Source organism: Hipposideros armiger, unplaced genomic scaffold (genome assembly GCF_001890085.2).
Source record: "Hipposideros armiger isolate ML-2016 unplaced genomic scaffold, ASM189008v1 scaffold_484, whole genome shotgun sequence".
NCBI classification, from domain to species: Eukaryota; Metazoa; Chordata; class Mammalia; order Chiroptera; family Hipposideridae; genus Hipposideros; species Hipposideros armiger.
Genome location: NW_017731834.1, coordinates 827,600 through 848,258, shown reverse-complemented (window position 1 = coordinate 848,258; position 20,659 = coordinate 827,600). Strand labels below are relative to the sequence as shown.

At 43.8% G+C, this 20,659-nt stretch overlaps 1 protein-coding gene across 1 annotated transcript in view; it reads left to right on the top strand.

The window, feature by feature from the left end:
* The first annotated feature begins 3,008 nt into the window (after window positions 1-3,008).
* The window catches only part of LOC109395810 (netrin receptor DCC-like), a 498,319-nt gene continuing 480,668 nt past the window's right edge, over window positions 3,009-20,659 (top strand). The window contains exon 1 of the mRNA XM_019667140.1: window positions 3,009-3,668. Coding sequence (XP_019522685.1) covers window positions 3,578-3,668 — 91 coding nt within the window. The 5' untranslated portion in view covers window positions 3,009-3,577. The remainder of the gene's footprint in view (window positions 3,669-20,659) is intronic.

The following is a 20,659-nucleotide window of genomic DNA, read 5'->3' as shown; positions in this document are numbered from 1 at the left end:
GTGGATCTCCTCTGCTCTGGATGGATCACGGTCACGTGACTACCGTGTCACCATGGCTGGGAAACACGCTCACGGAACATCCTGAGATGAGGATGAGGAGGGCTTTGTTCTTCACACGGAGATAGCATTTCAGCAGTCTGAGGAAGAATAACTGGACATATGCCCCCAAAACAACAGGTGTCCACTCCATTTTTATATATGTTCCCCACTTTGACAGTAGTCTATGTTAATTGTATATCATTCGGAACAATGGAAAAAGAAAAAAAAAGGGGGGGGAAAGCATAGCATTCATAACCTCATCTCTCAGAATAACATTTTGTCATGCTTCATCCAATTGTTTTTTCTATTTGTGTAATTTTTATACAGTGACAATCAAATATAGTTATAGAATCTGTGTTTTTACTTACATTAGATAATAAAAACTATAGCATAGTGTGAAGAACCTTTCATAAATGATTTTGATGGCTGTATTAAAAAGCATCATATTTTATGTAACTGTTTTCATCTCTCTCGTGTGGATCCACCCACCTGTACTTGAGCTCTGAGGTTGATCCCTGTCGTCCTGTCCTCTATCCAACCTTTGGGGATGCGTTTGACCTCCACATCGTTTTTGGGACTGCACCGTGGCCTAGCCCAGCTGCCCAGGGCACAGCCGCAGCACAGTATGCTGTGCTAAGATGGTTCTTTCTGACTTGGGCTGCTCCTGGTATATCTGCTGTCTGCTGAGACAAGATTAAAAGGTGGCTAGGCCCCTGAACCCCAGATCGCCAGACCGTCTCCTTCCACAGCCTGTATGTGCAATAGTGATGTGCTCATTTCTTTAAAAAGTACACACTGAGCACCTGTTATGTGCCAGTCATTACACCCCTATGGGGAACATAAGAGCGAGCAAACACCTCTATCTTCATCTTGTTTGTAGCCTAGTGAGAAAGACAGACATTAATCAACAGTAAATAGAAAATTACCACTGGGATAAGTGTGGTGAAGGAGAGCGACATGGGATCTGAGTGGTTGTAATAGGGGGATTTGATCTACTCAGCGATGGTTTGGGAGGAAGTGGTGATTAAATTGAGATCTGAAGGATGAGTGAGCAGTAACTAGCAAAAGTGGTGAGGTGGAGAAAATAATTCATGAACACAGAAAAATCTCGCCATTCCTTGACTTTCTGACTTAAAATTCTATTCCTTCTCTGGCACCTTCTGTAAAATATGTGGTCAGGGAAGACTTCCCTGAGAAAGTGGTGTTTGAACAAAAACCTACAGAGGTTAGTGAGAAAGCCCCAGGTCTAGGGAAGGAGTGGCACAGACAGCAAATCCGTGCGAAGGCCCTGTGGTTGGCCCCATGTGTCCCAGGAACAGAGCAGGAGGCCAGTGGCTGAGCAGTGGCCTCAGTGAAGGGACATCTGTGAGGAAAGTTCAGACTCTGAAAGAGAGGGGACGTGCAGGTCCCTTGGGTATTTATAGTCATTATAGGGTTTGTAAAGAATTTGAGTGTTCAGTTAGATGCAATTGAATTTGAGTGAGATGAATAAGATGTAGAATGACAAAAAGGTTTGAACCAAGTGACTTGATCTGACATATTCAGAAGAAATAGTCTGGCTGTGTTGGGAAGAGATTGTATAGAGTGAAAGCTGGGAGCACAGTGATGCTCAGAGCATATTTACATCTCTATTTTACAGAGAAGATACTGAAGCTCAGAGATTTTAACCTGACTAAGGCTGTATGATGCCTAGATTTGACTTGAACTTGAGGTTAGCTGATCCTTAAGTCCATGCTCTTTCTACTACGCTAAAATAGGTGTATTTGTGTGGGGAGGGGANCTCTCTCTCTCTCTCTCTCTCTCTCTCTCTCTCTCTCTCTCTCTCTCTCTCTCTCTCTCTCCCTGTCAATACCTTATATAAAATGAACAGAATTACATTCACATATTGAGAGCTATTTTATAGCGGTTGTCTTACAATTTTTTATCTTGACATGAATGTTAAAAAACATAAGATGAACCCCAAAGGTACTAATTTGGAAAACAGGTGTTGTCATTTCATGACATAGGTATATTATGTAATCTTTGATAAGAGAAAACCTAGAAAAACTTGAGTGGATTTATCTCGTGCTAAAATATTTCAGAAAAAGAGTCACTGTCATCTCTGGTTTTGTCTGGTCATGAAAGCTGAGCCCATGATTTTGACAGAGTTGGACTGTCTATCCCAAATCACTTAATAATTTATAACTATAATAGTATATTAAATTAATACATTACTCCATTATGAAAATAAGGTTTGTATATACAGTGTAAATTCATGGCACGACAGTAGGGCTTATGCAAGAATGTCATGAGAAGCAAGAATATAAAAGGGATTTCCATACAGGCTGAAGTCTAGACAAACAGGGAGTCACTGAAACTAAAAAAAAGGGCACACGTATATAAGACTTAGGCTGCTTTTTAAGTGTCATTGACTCATATGCCAGAGACCTGAAAAGATTCAATTCAGCCTGTATCAAAACTTATTGAACACACCCTTTAAAACAAAAAACAATGAAATAGCTTATCCACTAGCCATTTCCACTGTCCTTTGCTCCTTTTTAACTGGGCTAATTTTGGGCCAGTAGCAAATCTCTTGCCTCTTTGCTGCTAAGCCGTCCTCGGTTTTCCAGTCCAAGATAGTTTCTAGAGGGTGGAGTGTGAAAAGAGAGCTGCAGAACCCCCAGACGCTCACGCATTTCACTGGCTCCATTGACAAAAGTGACTTCCCACGCTTTGCCCACAGAGGGCATCCCTGCTCATTGATATGTAGACCAGGCGAATGCAGCCGCTAAGAGCCTCCTCCGACCGCTCTTTTTTCCCTTCGCCGTCATCCCTCGCCCCCCCCCCCCTCCTTCCCCTGGAATCTTTGCCTGATCCAGTTCGTTCCCCTCCGGTCTCCACATTTTCCCTTCCAGCCCTCCACTTCTCCGGATCAATGGATAGTACGGCTCCAACTCCCAGCTCACACACCGCGGGCGGACACCCCAGTAACAAGTGAGAGCGCTCCACCCAGCAGCCCCCCGGCTCTCCTCCCTCGGTCCCTTCGGCTCTTGGAGGAAAAACGAACAGCATCCCCAGTTCTCGGGGGATTTTTTTTTTTTTTTCTCTTCAACTTTACCCAGCCGAAGACAGGGAACCAGCCTCAACCTTTTCATGCACAGCCCAGCCATAGGATTGCTCCCTGCCTCCTCTCGGTCCCTCCTGCATATTCTGTTTATTGATGACTCCCAGGCCCGGTGGAGAGCTGTCTTCCCTCCTCTGGCCCGCTCTGTTTCCTTGAGTTAGTTTTCCAAGGTTTTCACGGGGGGGAGCTTGGCATCTGTTGGACTGAATGGAACTTTTTGCTGCCTCCTTTTGCTGCTGATTTGGTCAGTGGACGCGGAGAAAGGCTTCGGAGGCAGAAGAGGCGCAGCGGAGGTGGAGGAGGAGGACGGCGAGGAGGAGGAAGCCGAAGGGGCTCGGCGCGAGTGTGTGCATGTGTGCATGTGTGCGTGTGAGTGCATGTGTGTGAGAGCCGCCGCTGCCCAGGACCCCCGGCCCCGAAGGTGTTGGCTGAAATATGGAGAATAGTCTTGGATGTGTTTGGGTACCCAAGCTGGCTTTTGTACTCTTCGGAGCTACCCTGCTCAGCGCACATCTTCAAGTCACCGGTAAGAGGTTCTTTCCTTTCTTCTCCTCGTCCTCCACACCTCCCACCCTCTTTCCTTTTCCTTCTCTTTTCATTTGGCGAGTGGTACGGTTGGGGTAGAGGGAGAAAGAGCAAGATGTTCGGAGCTCTGTGCCCCATTTCCTCACCAATGATAAAAGACGGGGAGACTTTTTTCCCCCCCTGGGGGTGCAAGATGTTGGTGGCAGGGGAGGCGGGCGCCCCTCCGCTCTTTTTTTAATCTGGTTCTCTTGCATCCTAGCTTTTGCCAATACTTGCCTTGATTTGGAGAGCTGGCGGGCTGGGGCAGGGAGGAGGCAGGTGAGGGGATGTCGTTGAAAGGAACTGGGTTGCATCCTCAAAGCCTCGGAAAGCCACGGGTTGGGGTAACAGGGCCGAACGGAGGTCATGGAAGGGGGTCTGGGGAAGTCTGTGCGGAGTGTGGGCTGAGTCGTTTGTGTGGCTACATGCGTCTCCGTTGGGGATTTCTAGACTTGCTGGTTGAGACTCGAGAAAGGGACAGCTACTGTGTTTGGTACTTCGGAGGAGGGGGCAGTGATGCTGGAAAGAGGCGCTGAGTTGCTAGGAAGAAGGAAGCGTGTTTTGTTTTATTTTTTAACGGTGGATTCAGTTCGCATGCTAAGTCTCCACATATCTCCAGGACAGTTCCAAACTCCAAATGATTGATATTCCAGGCAACCGGCCCCCTGGCTCTGGCGCTTGGCAAGCGCAGTTTTTCTAATTAAAAATGGCAAAACTGTTTGGGGAATGGGTTGGGTTAGAGCAGGAGAAAGAGGAATCTGAGGGATGCTTGGGGCTGCTGCAGTCTCCGAATATGGAACGGGGGCATCGACGGCCAAAAAAAATTTTTAAAAAGAGTAAAAAGCATCATTTTCATATCCACTCGTTTTGCCGGGCCTCACCACAAATGTAGGTGGGCACTAGGGCGCAGGGGTTGTTGGGCCTGGCGGGGAAGGAGTGGAGAACAGCCGGCCGAGCATTCAGATCCCTTCGGAAACGACCTTTTCCCAAATCCCAAAGACAACGAGCCGTCGGCAGGGGCCAGGCGTTGGGTAGGAGGACCCGAACCAGCCAGCGCCTTGGAAATTAACGGGGGATGGAAGGTAAATGACGGCCAAGCCCCCAGCTGCCCCTGAGCCTGCAGCTCCGGCTTTCTTGTTCCTGCTAAGTGCTGCATGGCCCAGGGTGGCGGATTCGAGCGGAGAATGTGCCTCTCCAGGTCGCTAGGGATTCAGACAGCCAAGCACGGAAGCAGCAGGAGGCTCTCCAAATCCTGGTGCGGCCACGAGCTAACAGGAATCTGGGCAGCCACACGGACCCCCGACTCCTCACCTTCCTTCTGTCAGAGCGAGAGAAAGAATGAGAGAGAGAGAGAGAGAGAGAGACAGACAGACAGAGAGAGAGAGACAGAGAACATGCACGCGTGCGCGTGTGGTGCATGAGTACCCGCATCCCTGCGCTCCGCGGCCCGCTGCGTTGCCACCCTCCCTCCCTCCATCTCCGGCCAGGTCCCCCCTCCCGGGCTCCTGTCTCCCGGAGCTTTGTCCTCAGCAATTACTCCCTCCGAAGGTGGGCGGGGGTCATCCGCGAAATAATGAATAGCTGTCTTTTCAAAATTCCCCGCTTGTTACCCACAGAGGCTAGGTAGCGAGCAGGACCCTCCTTCTGCACAGAAGATGGACTTGCGGAGCTCCCTTGGGCAGTTTGAGAGGCGCCACAGAGGGGAGAGGGGAAGTTCAGAGGGGGCATCCCTCGCTGGGTAGCAAGTCTACTGGGCGGGGCTTGAAATGAGTTGGCTGAAAATATTGCCTTAGGCAAGATGTGCAAGAATAGACAATGACGTTTTATCTATTAAACTAAAATATTTTAAAGCCATTTCCCAAGTGACTTTGTCTGGTGAAGGGTGGAGGTAAATAAATGGAGATGGGTTTATATATGTTTTACTAATACCTAAATTAATTGAATATCCCTCTTCCCACTTAAGTTTATTTGTCTACAGAGTGACGGCCACATAGTACTGCTTTATTTTCATTTCCTCATCAACAGACACGTCTGTGTTTGAAAAGGCAGACAAAAATAAGCATAGACAAGGGATATGCCTGTGGATTGGCTTGTGGATCTATCTAAAACTTCAAGCTTCCCATACTTCTAAATTCATTCTGTTTGTTTGCAAATGGATGGTGATATACTTTGCACAGGTCCCAGGAAAGTGGATGGTGCTATTTTGAGATACTGTTAAGTCAGATCACTCTGGTCTTCGCTCATTAACCGGCTTCTCCTTTATCTTAGTAGCAATTTCCCCTCTTTAGGTACATGGCAGGGAATTGATGCTGAAGAAAGCAGAGTTCATTCTCTGAAAGGACCAGTAGGAGGTGCCCTTAATAAGGCCAAGTGTCTCCTTTACTGACAGTGAAACCCCCATTCAGCAGGATGTTTTAAAGACTTTGTTGATGGGTAACAAAGGATTACTTGCAGTAGCGCTGGGGATTTCCCCACTTCCTAGATAAAGTCTGAAGCTGCTGTAAATTTCTATGAAATTGTTATGACATAACTAAGGGCATCTCTGAACAGTGCCAGCATAGGATGAAGACTTGACGCTAGAGGAGAATGGGGCTTTTTAGTTGGCTTTTGTAAGATGCCATCTTCTTAATGTATTTGACTTGAGCACCAAGCAAAATAGAGTTCCAGGATCTCGGATGAGGCAAACATTTTAGATATTAATGAATGAAATAGCAGGTATATACATGTTGACTCATTAATTTATTCTTCATATATATGTTTGGGTTGTATTCTATTGAAGAAAAAAAATATCTGTCAGAACTGATGTAGCCTGGACATGGTAAAATGGGGCTGGCTGCCTTCTTCGTCCCTTTTTCATCTCCCTAGCCAGAGTAGGTCAGATGCCCCATCTGTGTTTGCTGTTGATGGAGCATGGCAGGACCTGAGGGCTCCTGGGCAGCCCGGCTGTCCACTCCTCTTTGAGTACTGCAGCATAAATCACCAGCGACCTGTCACAGCATCCATTTCCCACCCAGCAGCAGTTGCCCTCTGAGTTATGAAGCAAGTGAAACAGCCACCACATGTGTTATATGTGAATATATTAGGCTTAGTGCTATTGCTTTAATGCTCTTAAAAGCTAGGCTGGCTTGGGTTGCTGATAGGCATTTTTTTTCTGGAGAGAGATTTATAACTTCTCAGTGTGTATGACTTACGTTCATTCTCTGGCAGGTTAACCTCTCAGCAAACTTCTTATTATTTTCATTGAAGACGGAGCGCTTTAATCGGATCTCAATTGCCGAGAGAAGCCTGCTGAAAGTTTGTCCTGCAGGACAGGGAGTCTGCAGGCTGGAGTCTGGTTTTCTCAGCCAATGGGGAGCTGGTCCAGAGATTGGGGAGGTGATTTTGGGGTGGAAGGGGATATTTTTACTTTTTTTCTGGAGAAGTCAGGGATGACACTGCATCTTCCAAGGGGATCCCAGCACTCTCGTTATCCTCAAACACATCTTTTGTGAGAGGAGATATTTCTTCCTCTCCAGCTTGCGTTTCTTTTCTCGTGCATCCAGTCGTCTCTGAGTCTGCAAACTTGCCCGTGCTTTGCCCCCCGGGATGTTTCCTGCTGCAGGCACTGGGGTCTCCTCGCACTGTCTCCCTCCTCTGGAAACAAGCCCTGATTTACATCTTGACTTCCCAGCCAAACGCCTAGCTTTAGGTGCTGCCTCCTGTTCGCAGGCAATGCTGCAGTTTCTGAGCAGAATATTTCTTTCCATGGAAGCCTGTGCCCTAAGATGACATTTAAAAGTAAATGTGCTTACTGTTTCTTTGGGGAATTTGCCATCCTGAACTCTGCAGGTGAACCTTCTTCCTTACGCTTCTACCAGACAGGATAACTCTATTAGAAAAGAAGGCAGTTGTTCCAGGCATTTTCTTAAATGAAAACACAGTTGTGCAGGCACAGAGAAGAGAGGGTTTCCACCCTCCACTGCTGCCTCCCCAGATGGATGACTTTGGGGTGAATTAAGATTGTGCTAATTTCATAGAGACTTCTGGAAACCTTAGTGGTTTCACTGGTGAGTGAGCTCTACTTGCCTGGCTTTAGCTCTTCCTACTTGGCCTGTATGCTCTCAGCAACTCGCTACACATTAGGACCACGTTGCTCTGTTTAGGTATTTGTTGCACAGCTACCAGTTCCAATGATACCTTTTTGATGGATTAATCTACCTTAGATGATAATCTCTTAGATGAACTGTATTATGTAAATTTTGGGAACCTTCCTGTTGCCTGAGTATAAAGAATAATGACATAAGTCCACTGAGGATTACTTGATTAATTAACTAAAGATAAAAAGTCACTTGGTTCTGGAAAAGTACTGTAATCCCTAACGGAGAGTGATAAACACTATGCACATTTGCAATCCATTAAATGTAAACGTGGAATCATCATCTTTTTTTTTCCTGTTTTTTTCATTATGATGATCCAGAGAAGGATTGAAGAGCTTCATGAATTGTCACAATAGTTCGTTATACCTTAATGAATTGTACGTAGCCTGGGATCTCAGTAACTTTTTTTTTTTTAAAGATTTTTATTGGGGAATTGGGGGATGGGAACAGTGCTGGGGAATTGGGGAAAGGGGAACAGACAANCTAGAGATCATCTAATTCAGTGATTTCCAGTCATTGGCCAGTGGCCTCGTCGTCAGCACTAGGCTTCCTTCATAAAATTTCTTAGGATGTTTTATGAAAGTGTAGATGCCCAGACATCACCTTGAGGAGATAATGATTCAGTACATGTTGGACAGAGCTCATGAAGCTGTATTTTTAAGAAACACCTCTGATGACTCTGAGGTGCAATGCCACTCTGGAACCACCGATGCGGTCATTTCCCTTATGTTATAAATGACCTTGACCAAGGTCAGAAGTGGGCTAAAGCCCAGTCTCTAGACTCCTAGGCCAGCTTCCCATCTCTCACCTTAAACTGCATTTCCACTAAGGACATCATTCACCAATCAGTGGGGCTTGTAATAACTGGCTGGCTTTGTGCACCTGCAACTCTCCAGCCATGAGAGTTGAAAGCAGTTCACGAGAAGTTCAAGGTCTGGTGTGTCCCAGACTCTGAGCTCAATTCTTTCCTAAGGCAAAGAAAATAAGAAGAGCTCCAATCCAGGGGCTCTGCCTCCACCTAGTTCCACTGCTGACACGGTCTCCATTTTACATTTTTAACTAATTTGATCTGTCAAACTTTAAAAACAATTTAATGATTGCCACACTATAATTTGGGGGCTTCCTTCTATTTCTCCTCATATTTCTAATGCGTTTATTGTACATATCTTGATAAAATGTTAAAGCCTCATGGCAATGAAAAAAGATTAGAAAATAATTCAACAGAGCACATAATGATATGTTTGTACCTATGTGTCTGATACCGACAAGTTCATGATACGGCATCGCGTTTCCCTTCCTACATGGTAAACTCATGACGGCATGGGAATCTGATGATTCGTTCACTCTTGTGGCCCGCACATCACTTCACATCGTTCTTTACACACAGTGAAAGCTCATCATATACTTGTGAATGAAGGTACCACGTTAGCAAGCACATCGCAGCCCCCATTGAGCAGATGTGTCCTGAGCCATTCGCATAGCAGAGCTGCTGGCAGCACCGGGGCTGGGGGCATCTCTTGGCCAGGGGGCTTACCCCGCAGGGCCGCTGGCAAGGCTTGGCTCATTTGGCTCTTTGAAATGAATTTCACATCTTGGAATTTCGCGCACGTTAAAAATGATCACGGATATTGCCTTCAGTTCTAATACTGCTTATGTCTAGCATTTCCCCGTCTGAGAGGAAAACAGCAGACTATCCTGGAAGATCCTAGAATCTTGAAAAATTGGATCTCTGTTTTTTNCCGGCTTCTGGACTGCCGCTGACAGCAGCTGCTGGCCGCTCATGCTGGCTGCTGGCTACACACGGTAGCTCATGGCAACCCACTGCAGCAGGGGCTGCAGCCTACACCGTCGCTGGTGACTCACTGCAGCCCAGCTCCAGGTTGAGCTGTTGTTCAGCATCTTAGCTGTGTAGGGCAGTGTCACTGGCCCTCATATGTGGGATCCCAACCGGGGCCCTCTGGCGTCCCAAGCCAGCTCTTAACCAATGCGCCACTCCGCCAGCCCCTCAGTAACTCTTGATAGAAACACACAGAATTAAATATTAACACGACAGCATGATGCCCAGTGGATTGTTGTGCAGGCTGCTAGTGGACATCTTGCTTCTGTCCAGCCTGTCTACAGAATCATAGCTCTCATCTCTGAACTGTATCAGATCCACGCTTCCTCCTGTGCTAACACCCAGGAAAGCCTTTCTCACTGTAAACCCAAGGCCCCGACCCCCAGGCGTTGTGTTCAACATGCTGTATTACACTTCATAAGATCCCAGTAATTGGCCTTAAAAAGATTTGCATGAGTGTTTCCTTTAGTGGAGAGTTGAGCTGTCCTCTACAGATAGCTAAATAGTACTCTTACCACAGGAGACCCTTACCTAGTGGCCTGTCAGCCAGTATTATTGAAGTTCTAGAGCTCATGAGCATTAAGAAGAGGTAGGAACAAGCCCTAGAATACAGAAGGTCATGCCAACCTAGGCATACTACTTCTGAGGAGGGTTTTCCTGGGTTGGAATAATAGAACTTTAATTTTCTTCCAAGTTACTACTTTTCAGAGATCAAAGCACGTCTTCCATGGTATTATGATATCAGTAGCATGGCACTGACCTAAAGCATTTAAGATATTTTCCTTCAAAACAAGACCTCAAGTAAAAAAATTGGTAAACGTGTCAATAAGAAAGGATGAACAATCCATCATATTTTACCTACAGACCAATTAAAAAAATGTGCAGCTAAAATTACATGTTACGTATGCCAAGTGGGTAATAGCAAAAAATAAAATGCAAATTATTTTACACCTTTATAATTGCTGCACTCAGGTAAATTACAGCACAATTTAGTATCACGCTTTCGCTTCCTCCCACATGAGTGTTCATTCCTTATATTTCTCTGGTTCAGCACTGTTACTAACATGTAGAAATACTCTTGGCTTATTGATGGACAAAATACTGTGGTGCTCTAACATTCTTTGACAAATTTTAGCCTGAGATTTAAAAACCAAGCCTCTTGAACACAGTGGTTAGTAAGTATGTTTTCTTTGGTGGTTTCGAAATGCCTGAACTATGCCCAATGGGATGGTTTAGACATACAACATAGTAACGTGTATGATTGAATTTTCCTATTTTGTCGCTATTGATGGTAATTTGCCAATGGTAAACTAGTACGTGCTGTGTTTTAGAAATAGTTCCACACAACCATATTATTCACAGCTTTCATTTCTTGGGGGGAAAGTTCAACCTGAAAACACACAAATCATTCTGTATTTATTGATCCTATTTTTAAAGGCTACTGTTATGGCACAACTTGGGTGGGAAGGTTCCTCCTCTCTGCTAAATTTCCTGAGCCCAGTGCCTATAACCTACTTCTCATTTTCATAATGTACTTGAGCTTAGTTTTACACATTTTAATTTTGCGACTTCTTGCTTGCTCAGTCATTTCACAGTTTCGGGGGACGAAGGCTCTTTATACCACTTGTGATTATTATGATGAGACTTAACAGGGGTTGTATTGCGGTTTGGGGATTTTCCCTTATACTTTGCTCATCCTTTAAAGGTTGGTTCTTGCTAGAAGTCTACTCTTGAGAGTATCTAGGACAAAAATGTTCCACTGAATTAATTGAATCTTTATGATACCATCTAATGAAAACACCAACTCATTAGTGTAGTATTGTGACCTGATGAGAGGTCTTATCAGGACCAACGTTATTCTGGCATCTAAAATGTTTTTAAACCTTCTTTTACATTTTTATAAGAGGACAAAAGAGTTAAACAGTTAATATGAATATTATTTGCTCAGAGTCAATTTTCTTACTAACTGAAGTTTCTTATTAAAAAACATTTTTAGATTTCACCAGCTTTTCCATAGTCTTTAAAAAATATCCACTAAGCTGCCTTTTAAGTATGTAGGACTTAACTTAACCTGTCCTTAATAGATCCAAGGTGTCACTGCGGCTCAGTTAGTGTGTTATCTGATATTATGGGATGATTTCTGAAGGTATTTCATCATTCAGGGCTGTTTATTTTTCCATATGGCCAAGGCTGCTGCTTCGATTTCCTTAAAAATTTTATGCCTGATTTATAACATGTATTTTATCTACTTGCTTGTCTCCAGCTCAGACTTCCCCTGTTAATATATCTTCTTCAAAACAGTTGTTATTTTTTCTATTTTTGATTTGCTAAGAAATAGGTGGCTGGGTTTTGTTGAGATTGTGTCTGAAATAAAAGAGAAGATCCTAAATCAGGACCTGAGTCCCACACTAGATGGAAAAAAGCTAATTGGTTTTAACTAATGGGTTTGTAGCATTTCTGAAATCTGATAGTACTTTATATGCCATTTTCTTTGGCCATCATATTTTCCTTGTTAAAGGAGAGCATGGACTCGATTACTTCCAGGTATATTACTAGCTTCGACATTCTACGATTTATTTAAATTCTGAACTGTACTATACATATGCTATTTGGTATAATTAATAATAATAACATTGATGATCACAATAACAATAATGATAATGAAACAAATACCCATGTACCCACCAGCAGTTTCCTTAGTTTTTGTGTGAATTAGTCCTTTGACATTTTGATAGTTTTGCCACATATGTATGCATCTTTCACATATTATTTTGCTTTGCCTGTACTTGGCCATTATAAAATAAATATAATGTGTGTATTCTTCCCTGATTTGCATTTTTGCTAAACATTAAAATTTGATATTAGTCTATGAGGATGCATATTCCTGCATTTCAGTTACTTTCTCTGCTGTATAATATTCCACTATATTAGTTAATCATACTTTATCTAATCAACCATTGATGGCCTTTTGTGACATCAGTTTTTTTGTTATTGCCTGTAATAGTGCTACGAACATTCTTGAACATGTCCCCTAGACCAAATTCACCACCATGTCTAGGGTACATATCTAAGAGTAGAATTGCTGAGTCATTGAAAGGATATCTTTACTTTTAGGAGGCAGTGACAATTTGCATCTATAGAAACTCCAGGAACTTAAGAAAATCCCCTTTGGTCCATGTCTCCACCAATACTTGGAACAGTCATATGTTTAGTTTGCCCTCACATGGTGGATATGAATTAGCACCTCAATCTCACTATGGTTTTAATTTGCCTTTCCCTGATTGCTGACAAGGTTGAGCATTTTCCCCCATACATGTATTAGCCATTTGTGATTTTAGCAAGATGATTCTGATTCTGTTTCTTTAACTGAGCCACCATTTGCTTTATGGCATCAATATTATCAGTAGTTATTCTGTTTTTCCTACTAAGCAGCCTTTTGCTTTTAGGCATAGATGTTATCAGTAGCCTAATTTTTAGGAAGTTGTCACCTGATACTTATCATGCTTATTTTAGTCCAGATTTTCCTTTAACATCTTTCCAGAATATACACTTATTTTAAACTGGAAGGAAGATCCTTAGTCACTGTAAGATTATTGAATACCTAGAGCAGCCCTTACCTTGTCAGTATCCTGTCTTGTCCTGTTTATTATGTCTGTGTAGCGTATCACTCACAGGGAAGCCAGATGATAGGGTGCCAGACTTAATCTGAGGAACACTATAAATCTCCTGAATAGAACAGAACTAAAAGATGACTCAATCACAGCGTTATAATGGTAGATGCCAAGTCTGAGTGAAACATCCTAATCTGACCATTGGAATGTGGTTATGTTTCCAGTGTGGTCAAATGCATAGGTCCAGAATCACGGTTACACATATGACTGTGGGTTTCAAATGAACAACCATGCGTGCACGTGTGCGTATGCACACCTCCCAGTTTTTGTTTGGGCTCATAATTGTTTCACCTGTTCCTATGGGACAGGCTAATGAAGGGCCCTGGATGAAATACAGCATGGATCTGCTAGCAGCAATGGCTTCTCTAGTGTTTTGCCTCTGTGCAGACTCATTAGAGATGTGAGCCAAAGCTGAGACATCTAAGGAACCCCCCGGCACCCGGAGTCCTCAGTTCATTGTTTTCACATCTTTTCTCAGCCCCATGGGATCCCAGAAGAATATAAATTAGAGAGAAAATCCACAAAGCTTTTCCTTTCATGTCTAATGTCTGGGCAGAGCTGTTCCCTGCAGGACAATTTCTAGGTTATTTTCTCTCTGGTTTGAGACATCTCCAGGGATGGTTGGTTTACTGGTTCCCCTGGGAAACTTTTCAGCAGCCTATCAGTCCTTGCTGTTAAAATGTTATTTTACAGTTCATCTTAGATGGCCCTGTTCTAAATGTTCTTCCCATTGCTCCTGTCGCCCAGCTGTTGGACCCTGTGTTCCCTCCTCAGTGACACTCTGGCTTGCTGTGCTGACGTGTATTAGATAGTTCTAGCCATGCATCGTTCTTGGGTCCCCCCTTAGCCTTTACTTAACTAGACTATAAATATTTAGTTCATTTCATCTTTCCTCATATCCCTGGAGAAGCTTAATTGTGTTTATTTTTCCCTCCGATCTCCCTCAAGTTTGTTTATATCTTTTGGGTACTCAGGGGACCCAGATGTCATGTGCTCTTCTAAGTAAGGTCTCCCAAGTCATATATCAGAAAATATAGACTCAACATAGTCCTTAGCTTCTTGTGCAGTCATTCACGGGCACACACTTTGTCACTCTTAAAATCTGTGTTCTCATTTTTCAGGCAGGACTATTAATGCCTTACAAAATCATTGAGGCATTATAAGGATCAAATAAGATTAAGATTTTTATTCAAGATAAGAGTTACTGAGCATTTACTGTGAGTTACAAAGAATTAAATGAAAGTCCTAAATGTGTTTCTGTCTTTCAACAGTTTATCAAGTCAAGGTGACAGGCACAGACATAGCTAAAGAGGCCACAAGGCAGAACAAAGTGCTCGTTAAATAAAAAGCAGCACAAAAAATGCGGGGCAGACTGAAAAGCATCAACTGCAATGTTTATGCATTGTATCATTAATATATTAATGTTAGCCAGATGGGCTGACAGACCCAATCCATTCATCCTGCGTCCTTAGATTGGCCCAAACAAAACAAAACAAAAACAAAAAGAAGGGAGCTTAAAGAGTTGTCAGTCATGTGTGAGCTGTGCTATAGGTATGGTAAGAATGAAGGTAGTGTTTTTCCTGGCAGATCTGGTGCCTGTTGCTACACATGCATCCCCAGACTTCAGTGACCCTTTCTTCTTTCCCTTATGGAGTGTGTGCTAAGGTGGTGATGGAGCTTTGAGTCTAGTGGGATGGAATATGTTAATATTCCATGGAATATGCTAATCGATGAATATGTTAATAAATCCATAATTTCAAATGAGATAAGGCTTTGAAGACAAGAAAATACTGTAGGAGAATACCTCAGCAGATGAAAGAAGGCTTCCCTGAGGAAGTTGTGGTTGACACGTGAAGATGAATTAACTTAGTTAAAGAGGAAATTTGGGGAGGTCAGAAAGAGAATGCTAGGTAAGAAAAGTGCGTACAAAGGCCCTCGGGTGGGAGAAAGCATCATGAATTCAAAGATCAGTATAACCAAGGCCAAGAGAACTATGCCTGGTAACAGCTTAGCTGAGGCCTGAGAAGACCTTCGGATCCTCTCCGGAAGATGGTAGTTATTCGTACTCAGGACAGTCATCACCCCTTCACCTGCATTTTCCCTTTCTGTGGTTTCAGTTACCTGCTGTCAACTGCAGTCTAAACATATTAAATGGAAAATTCTAGAAATAAACAATTCATAAATTTAAAATTACATGCTGTTCTGAGTAGCATGATGAAATTTCGCCCTGTCCTGCTCCACTCCACCCAGGACATGAGTCGATTCTTTGTCTACTGTCTCCACACTGTGCAGATATACAGACCTCAGAGATGTTGTGGGTTTGGATCCGGACCACCACAGTAAAGGGAGTAACTCAACAAAGCAAGTCAGAATCTTTTTTTCTTAACATTTTTTTATTAGTTTCAGGTGTACAAAGCAACCTAGTGATTAGACATTTACGTTACCTCATGAAATGATAACCCAATAAGTCTATTACCCACCTGACACTGTGCCTAGTTATTTTAACAAGTCAGGATCTTTTTGCTGGTGGAGGGTGTTGCCTTCAGTTTGTAAATTGTGAAAAATCTGTGAAGCACAATAAAGTGGAGAGCAATGAAACGAGGTATGACTGTATACACTCCCCATGCCTTAGTCACTTAGTAGCCATCTCAGACTGTCCTAGTATCGCAGTGCTTGTGTTCAAGTCACCCTTATTTTACTTACTTAATAGCCCCAAAGCATAAGAGTAGTGATGCTGGCAATTCAGATGTGCCAAAGAGAAAGTATAAAGTGCTTCCTTTAAGTGACAAGGTATGTGTGTAAAGAAAAAAAAAACAAAAAACGAAACATAGTATATAGAGGGTTTGATTCTGTGGTTTTGGGCATGCCCTTGAGGGTCTTGGAACATATCCCTGGCAGATTGGGGGAGGCTACTGTAAATATTGGTTGAATTCATTGCAATGCATTCATGACAAATACTTTTTTTCTAATCTCAGTGCAGTCATTTAAAAATTGAAGCAAGTTATCTAGGCAATCCTTGCCATGAATTTATGAACCTATCCTATATGTCTAGAAATACCTTATGGGGTTGTGTGGACATAACTAATGTAACCAAGGCTAAGGGGTTTTGAACAGTGTAAAGAGCTACACAACTGATGATTAGAAGCATGTGTACCAGGCCACTTATTTGGAAGCTATCGCTGAGCAGAGAAAACAGGACTTCACCTTTTCTGTAGAAGCAGGTTTGGCGTGGGAATGTTTCCTTTTCCTCCGGCCTCCTTTGAAATGTGTACCTGATCACTCTTGGTGAATTACAAAGGGAAAAATATGAACCTAAGATTTAAAAGAAACGTTTTTTCAGTTTATTGTCTCCATATGCTTCTTTCCTATACATTTTCTCTCCATTCTATTCCTTAAAAAATACGGGAGTGTCCTCTTAGACTTAAGTTAGAGCTCCTTTAGAAGCCATGGAGTTCATAGCCTTTCTTCTCTCACTGCAAGTTGCAAAGGAGTCAGTTGCATGTTCCTGTGGTCTTTGGCCCTGATGAGACAGGTGGCACAGCCTAGGGACACAAGGCTGCCAGCCAGTGTGCTTGGCTTTGACTTACCCACCTGTATAATGGAGGCAAGAAAACCTCTCTTTCCCAATTCTGCATTGGAGATAAACTCACTTCCACAGTTAGATACATAGAATATCCCTTGCAATGCCTGACATCTCGTGTTTCATAATACTGGCTAGTTTTAGTATTAATATTAGCTCAATGCATACTGTGGATGAGTCTTTACAAAAAAAAAAAAATCACAGCCACTGTAGAACCCTCCTCAATTTCGTTGAAGATTTTAAAGACTTAGAATTAAAGAAGATAGTAAGTGTCCAATAGCCATTTGGAAGTCAAGCACATGCTTAGTTCTGTTGGCCGTGGCTTAGTGGGCCACGGCTTAACAGGCCACGGCCCATGCCTTCGCTGGATTTAGAGGCTAACAGGGTCAGCTGTTGGACCTGACACAGTGCAGTACTGATCAGACTTGGCACCATACAACACAACTTCGGTGGATTCCTCATCCAAGTTCACCTCCCCTGTTAACTGCTCTCTGGTCAACCACATTTGTCTCCTATAGACAGATGGATACTAGCATCCACTTAGCATGGACATTCGGAAGCAAATACTGGCTTGGTTAACGGGTAGTGTTGCGTATGATTTGTCCCAAGGCTCTTCTGTCTGTATGTGGTGCTGTCACCTTGACTGTTTATCAATGCCCAGCCCCACCTCATCCGAATTCATTCAGAATCTCTGAACTGCAGCTCAGCAGAAGTATTTTTTAAACCTCCATAGGTGATTCCAGTGTGCAGCCAAGCTTGACAAACTATGTCCTAGGGCTTTACTGGTCAAAGCGGTCCACAGACAAGTGAGTTTCTATCACTTGGGAGTTTTTTAGAAATACAGGCTCAGGCCACACCCAGACATCCTGAATTAGACTCCCAGGTCACTGAGATAGCACTGCTCTCAGAGACTGAAAACCCACTGATGGAAGTGCCCCTTGCCTTGTTTCTATTTCTTTGTAAAAGTCTAGTCAATGGGAAAACGCTTCTTCCATACGAGTCTAATCTCAGCTTGACACCTCTTTGGAGTGCTTTGGCTTCAGGAGCTGGTCTTGTCGTGACACACTATGCTAACATCAGCCTTCTGGTTCGTGGTTTAGGAGGCCATGCCATGTTTTATTTTCCTTGAGTTTTAAAGCCCTTCAAAATGCTCTGAAAATGCCCTTTGGGTGTTCCATCTGCCTTTTCTCTTTTCTCATCAACACTCAAGAAAAGAAGGCACATTTAAAAAGGGTTTGCTGGTTTTCATTCCATATTTTCTCCTCCCTTCACTTCCTTTCCTCCTTAAAAATACTGAGATCCAAAGAAAAAGACAGGCACTTGAAAGAGTTACTGGGGCCCTGGGCCCTTCTCTACCCTCCCTCCCCTGCTTCTCAGGTTTGATGCTAAAAGTACCCACCACAGGTGCTCAAAGTGAAACCCTGACAGGGGACCAGGTGACCCCGTGCGGAACCTTGCCTTTTGATTGGGAATGGTCTTCAGGGCATGAAACAGACCAAGTGCTCACTTGCCTGGCCCTTTGTGTCAGGGGCGAGGGGGCGTCACTGAGGTTTTTGAAGAAGAGTCGAGCTTTCCAGACAGAAAGCTCCCTGCGAGGTTTTGAAGCTTTTTCTCCACACTGCCTGACAGAGAAAGGAGCTTTAACTGGCGTGCTCCAAATCAGACCGTACAAGCAGAGAATGTGGGGGCTCAGCTGTGCAGATTGGGTCAATCTGAATGAAAATCACTAGTGTTCCTCTTGGTGAGGGAAGTTTCTGCTTAGCTCAGGAACTGTAGGCCCTTTTCTGGGCCCGGTAGAATATGAGTAGGGCTTTTGTGAAAGGTTATGTAAGGCTGCTGGTTTTTTGCCCCCTAGAGTAAAATTCTATTTATAGAGGGGTGAAACTGTCTCTCAGGGGGAAAAAAATACAGTTTATTCTGTAATAGCTTAGGAAAGATAATTAATCTTCAAGGAAGGATTAAAGGAAGAGAGGGAGAGCAAAATCACAGGCAGAGAGAGTGGGACATGCAAACAGCAGGAGAAGGAGAGGAGAGGCAGCCTTGTTCTGGTCCTTGTTGCTGCAGCTTTTATAGGGGGGCTGGCTGTTCCTGTTTGACTGGAGCTGAGAGGTTTCCAGGCAGCAGGACTTCCAGTGTGGATAGCAGCACTGGCTCAGGTACACAGGGCTGGCTGGTGACCCTAGATTAGGCACCCGGGATGCGGATGGGAGTGGGGGAAATCCGGAAGTGCTTTCTAGACGGCATGCTGCTAGCCAGGTGGAAGAGGAATGAGGGGCTCGGGCGTCCAGGCCTGGGAAGAGGGGGCTGTCCCAACAGTACAGAGGAGATGGGTGCCCATTTGGAGGTTTGGCAACACCTTGTGCTTCGGCCATGATATCTGAGTCACAGAGTCCTTACCTCTAACCCGTGCCAAAGTCAAACTTGATGTCCAAAACTGAAGGGTTATTTATTTATTTTCCGGCCCACTGCCTGGCCAAAAAACTGTCAGAAACAGCTTATTTTCAAAATCAGGGTATCTTTTGCAGATGGGAGGGTAATATATTTAACGAAAAGTCATGTCTAATGCTTTTTGTGTTTTACTGTAGTAGTCCAGTGCTGGATGCATATTAATTATTCAGTAGATACCATTAACTAATTGATTTCCACGTAATGATTATTCTCAAGTGTCCACAGAATCTAAAGTTGCTCTTGAGCACACATCATACAAAGTTCAGTTAAAGATATGTTAAATTTCAGAGCACCTAGCTTTTAACTACGACACGTTTATTCTGTTCTCCCTTTCCCTTCTTTCTTTTTGTTGGATTTTTTTTTTTAAAGATTTTTATTGGGTAATTGGGGGGATGGGAACTGTACTGGGGAATTAGGGGAAGGGGAACAGACAAGTTGCTGTCGTTTTGTTCTTCAGTCTAGTTGTGGAGGACGCTGCTTCACTGGCCCAAGTTGGCACCATCATTGCGCTCTTCCCTGGCGAGGCAGATCAGTCGCCGGCTTCTGGGCGGCCGCTCACTGCGGCTGCTGGCCGCTCACGCTGGCTGCTGGCTACACACGGTAGCCCATGGCAACCCACTGCCACAGGGACTGCAGCCTACGCCGTCGCCAGTGACTCACGGCAGCCCAGCTCCAGGTTGAGCTGTTGTTCAGCATCTTAGCTGTAGAGGGCAGTGTCACTGGCCCTCATATGTGGGATCCGAACCGGGGCCCTCTGGCGTCCCAAGCGAGTTCTTAACCATCGCGCCACTCGGCCGGCCCTGGATTTTTTTTTTCTTTACATTCTGCTATTAGTGATTTTATTGGCAATATTCTAGAATTCTTGTGAAACATTCAAAATCAAGGAAATCTTGCAGAAACTAAAACGCAAATGTGTGACGTCTATAGACTGTTCTCTCTCCGTAATAAGCTCTGTCACTAATGCATGTAGGGCATTTGTCAACTCACATGTATGGAAATGAGCAAGATAAAATAGGTGAATGATTATTTCCCATATAATAATCCCAGAGATAGAGTCTGTGTTTTTTTAGGAAAACCACTCCTGAGGACTGGAATGAGTCAAAGAACCGAAATGCCATTTTTGTTGAAGTCAGTGGAAGCCAACGCAAAATGATGGAGAAAACAGAGGCACCCAGAATGAAAAGGTCACTACTTCATGTGTTTTGGCACATCTGTCAAGCAGGAAAGGACCTCAGCTGTTGTTTGAGATGACCCTCTCGTTGTCCTGATGATGAAGCAGGA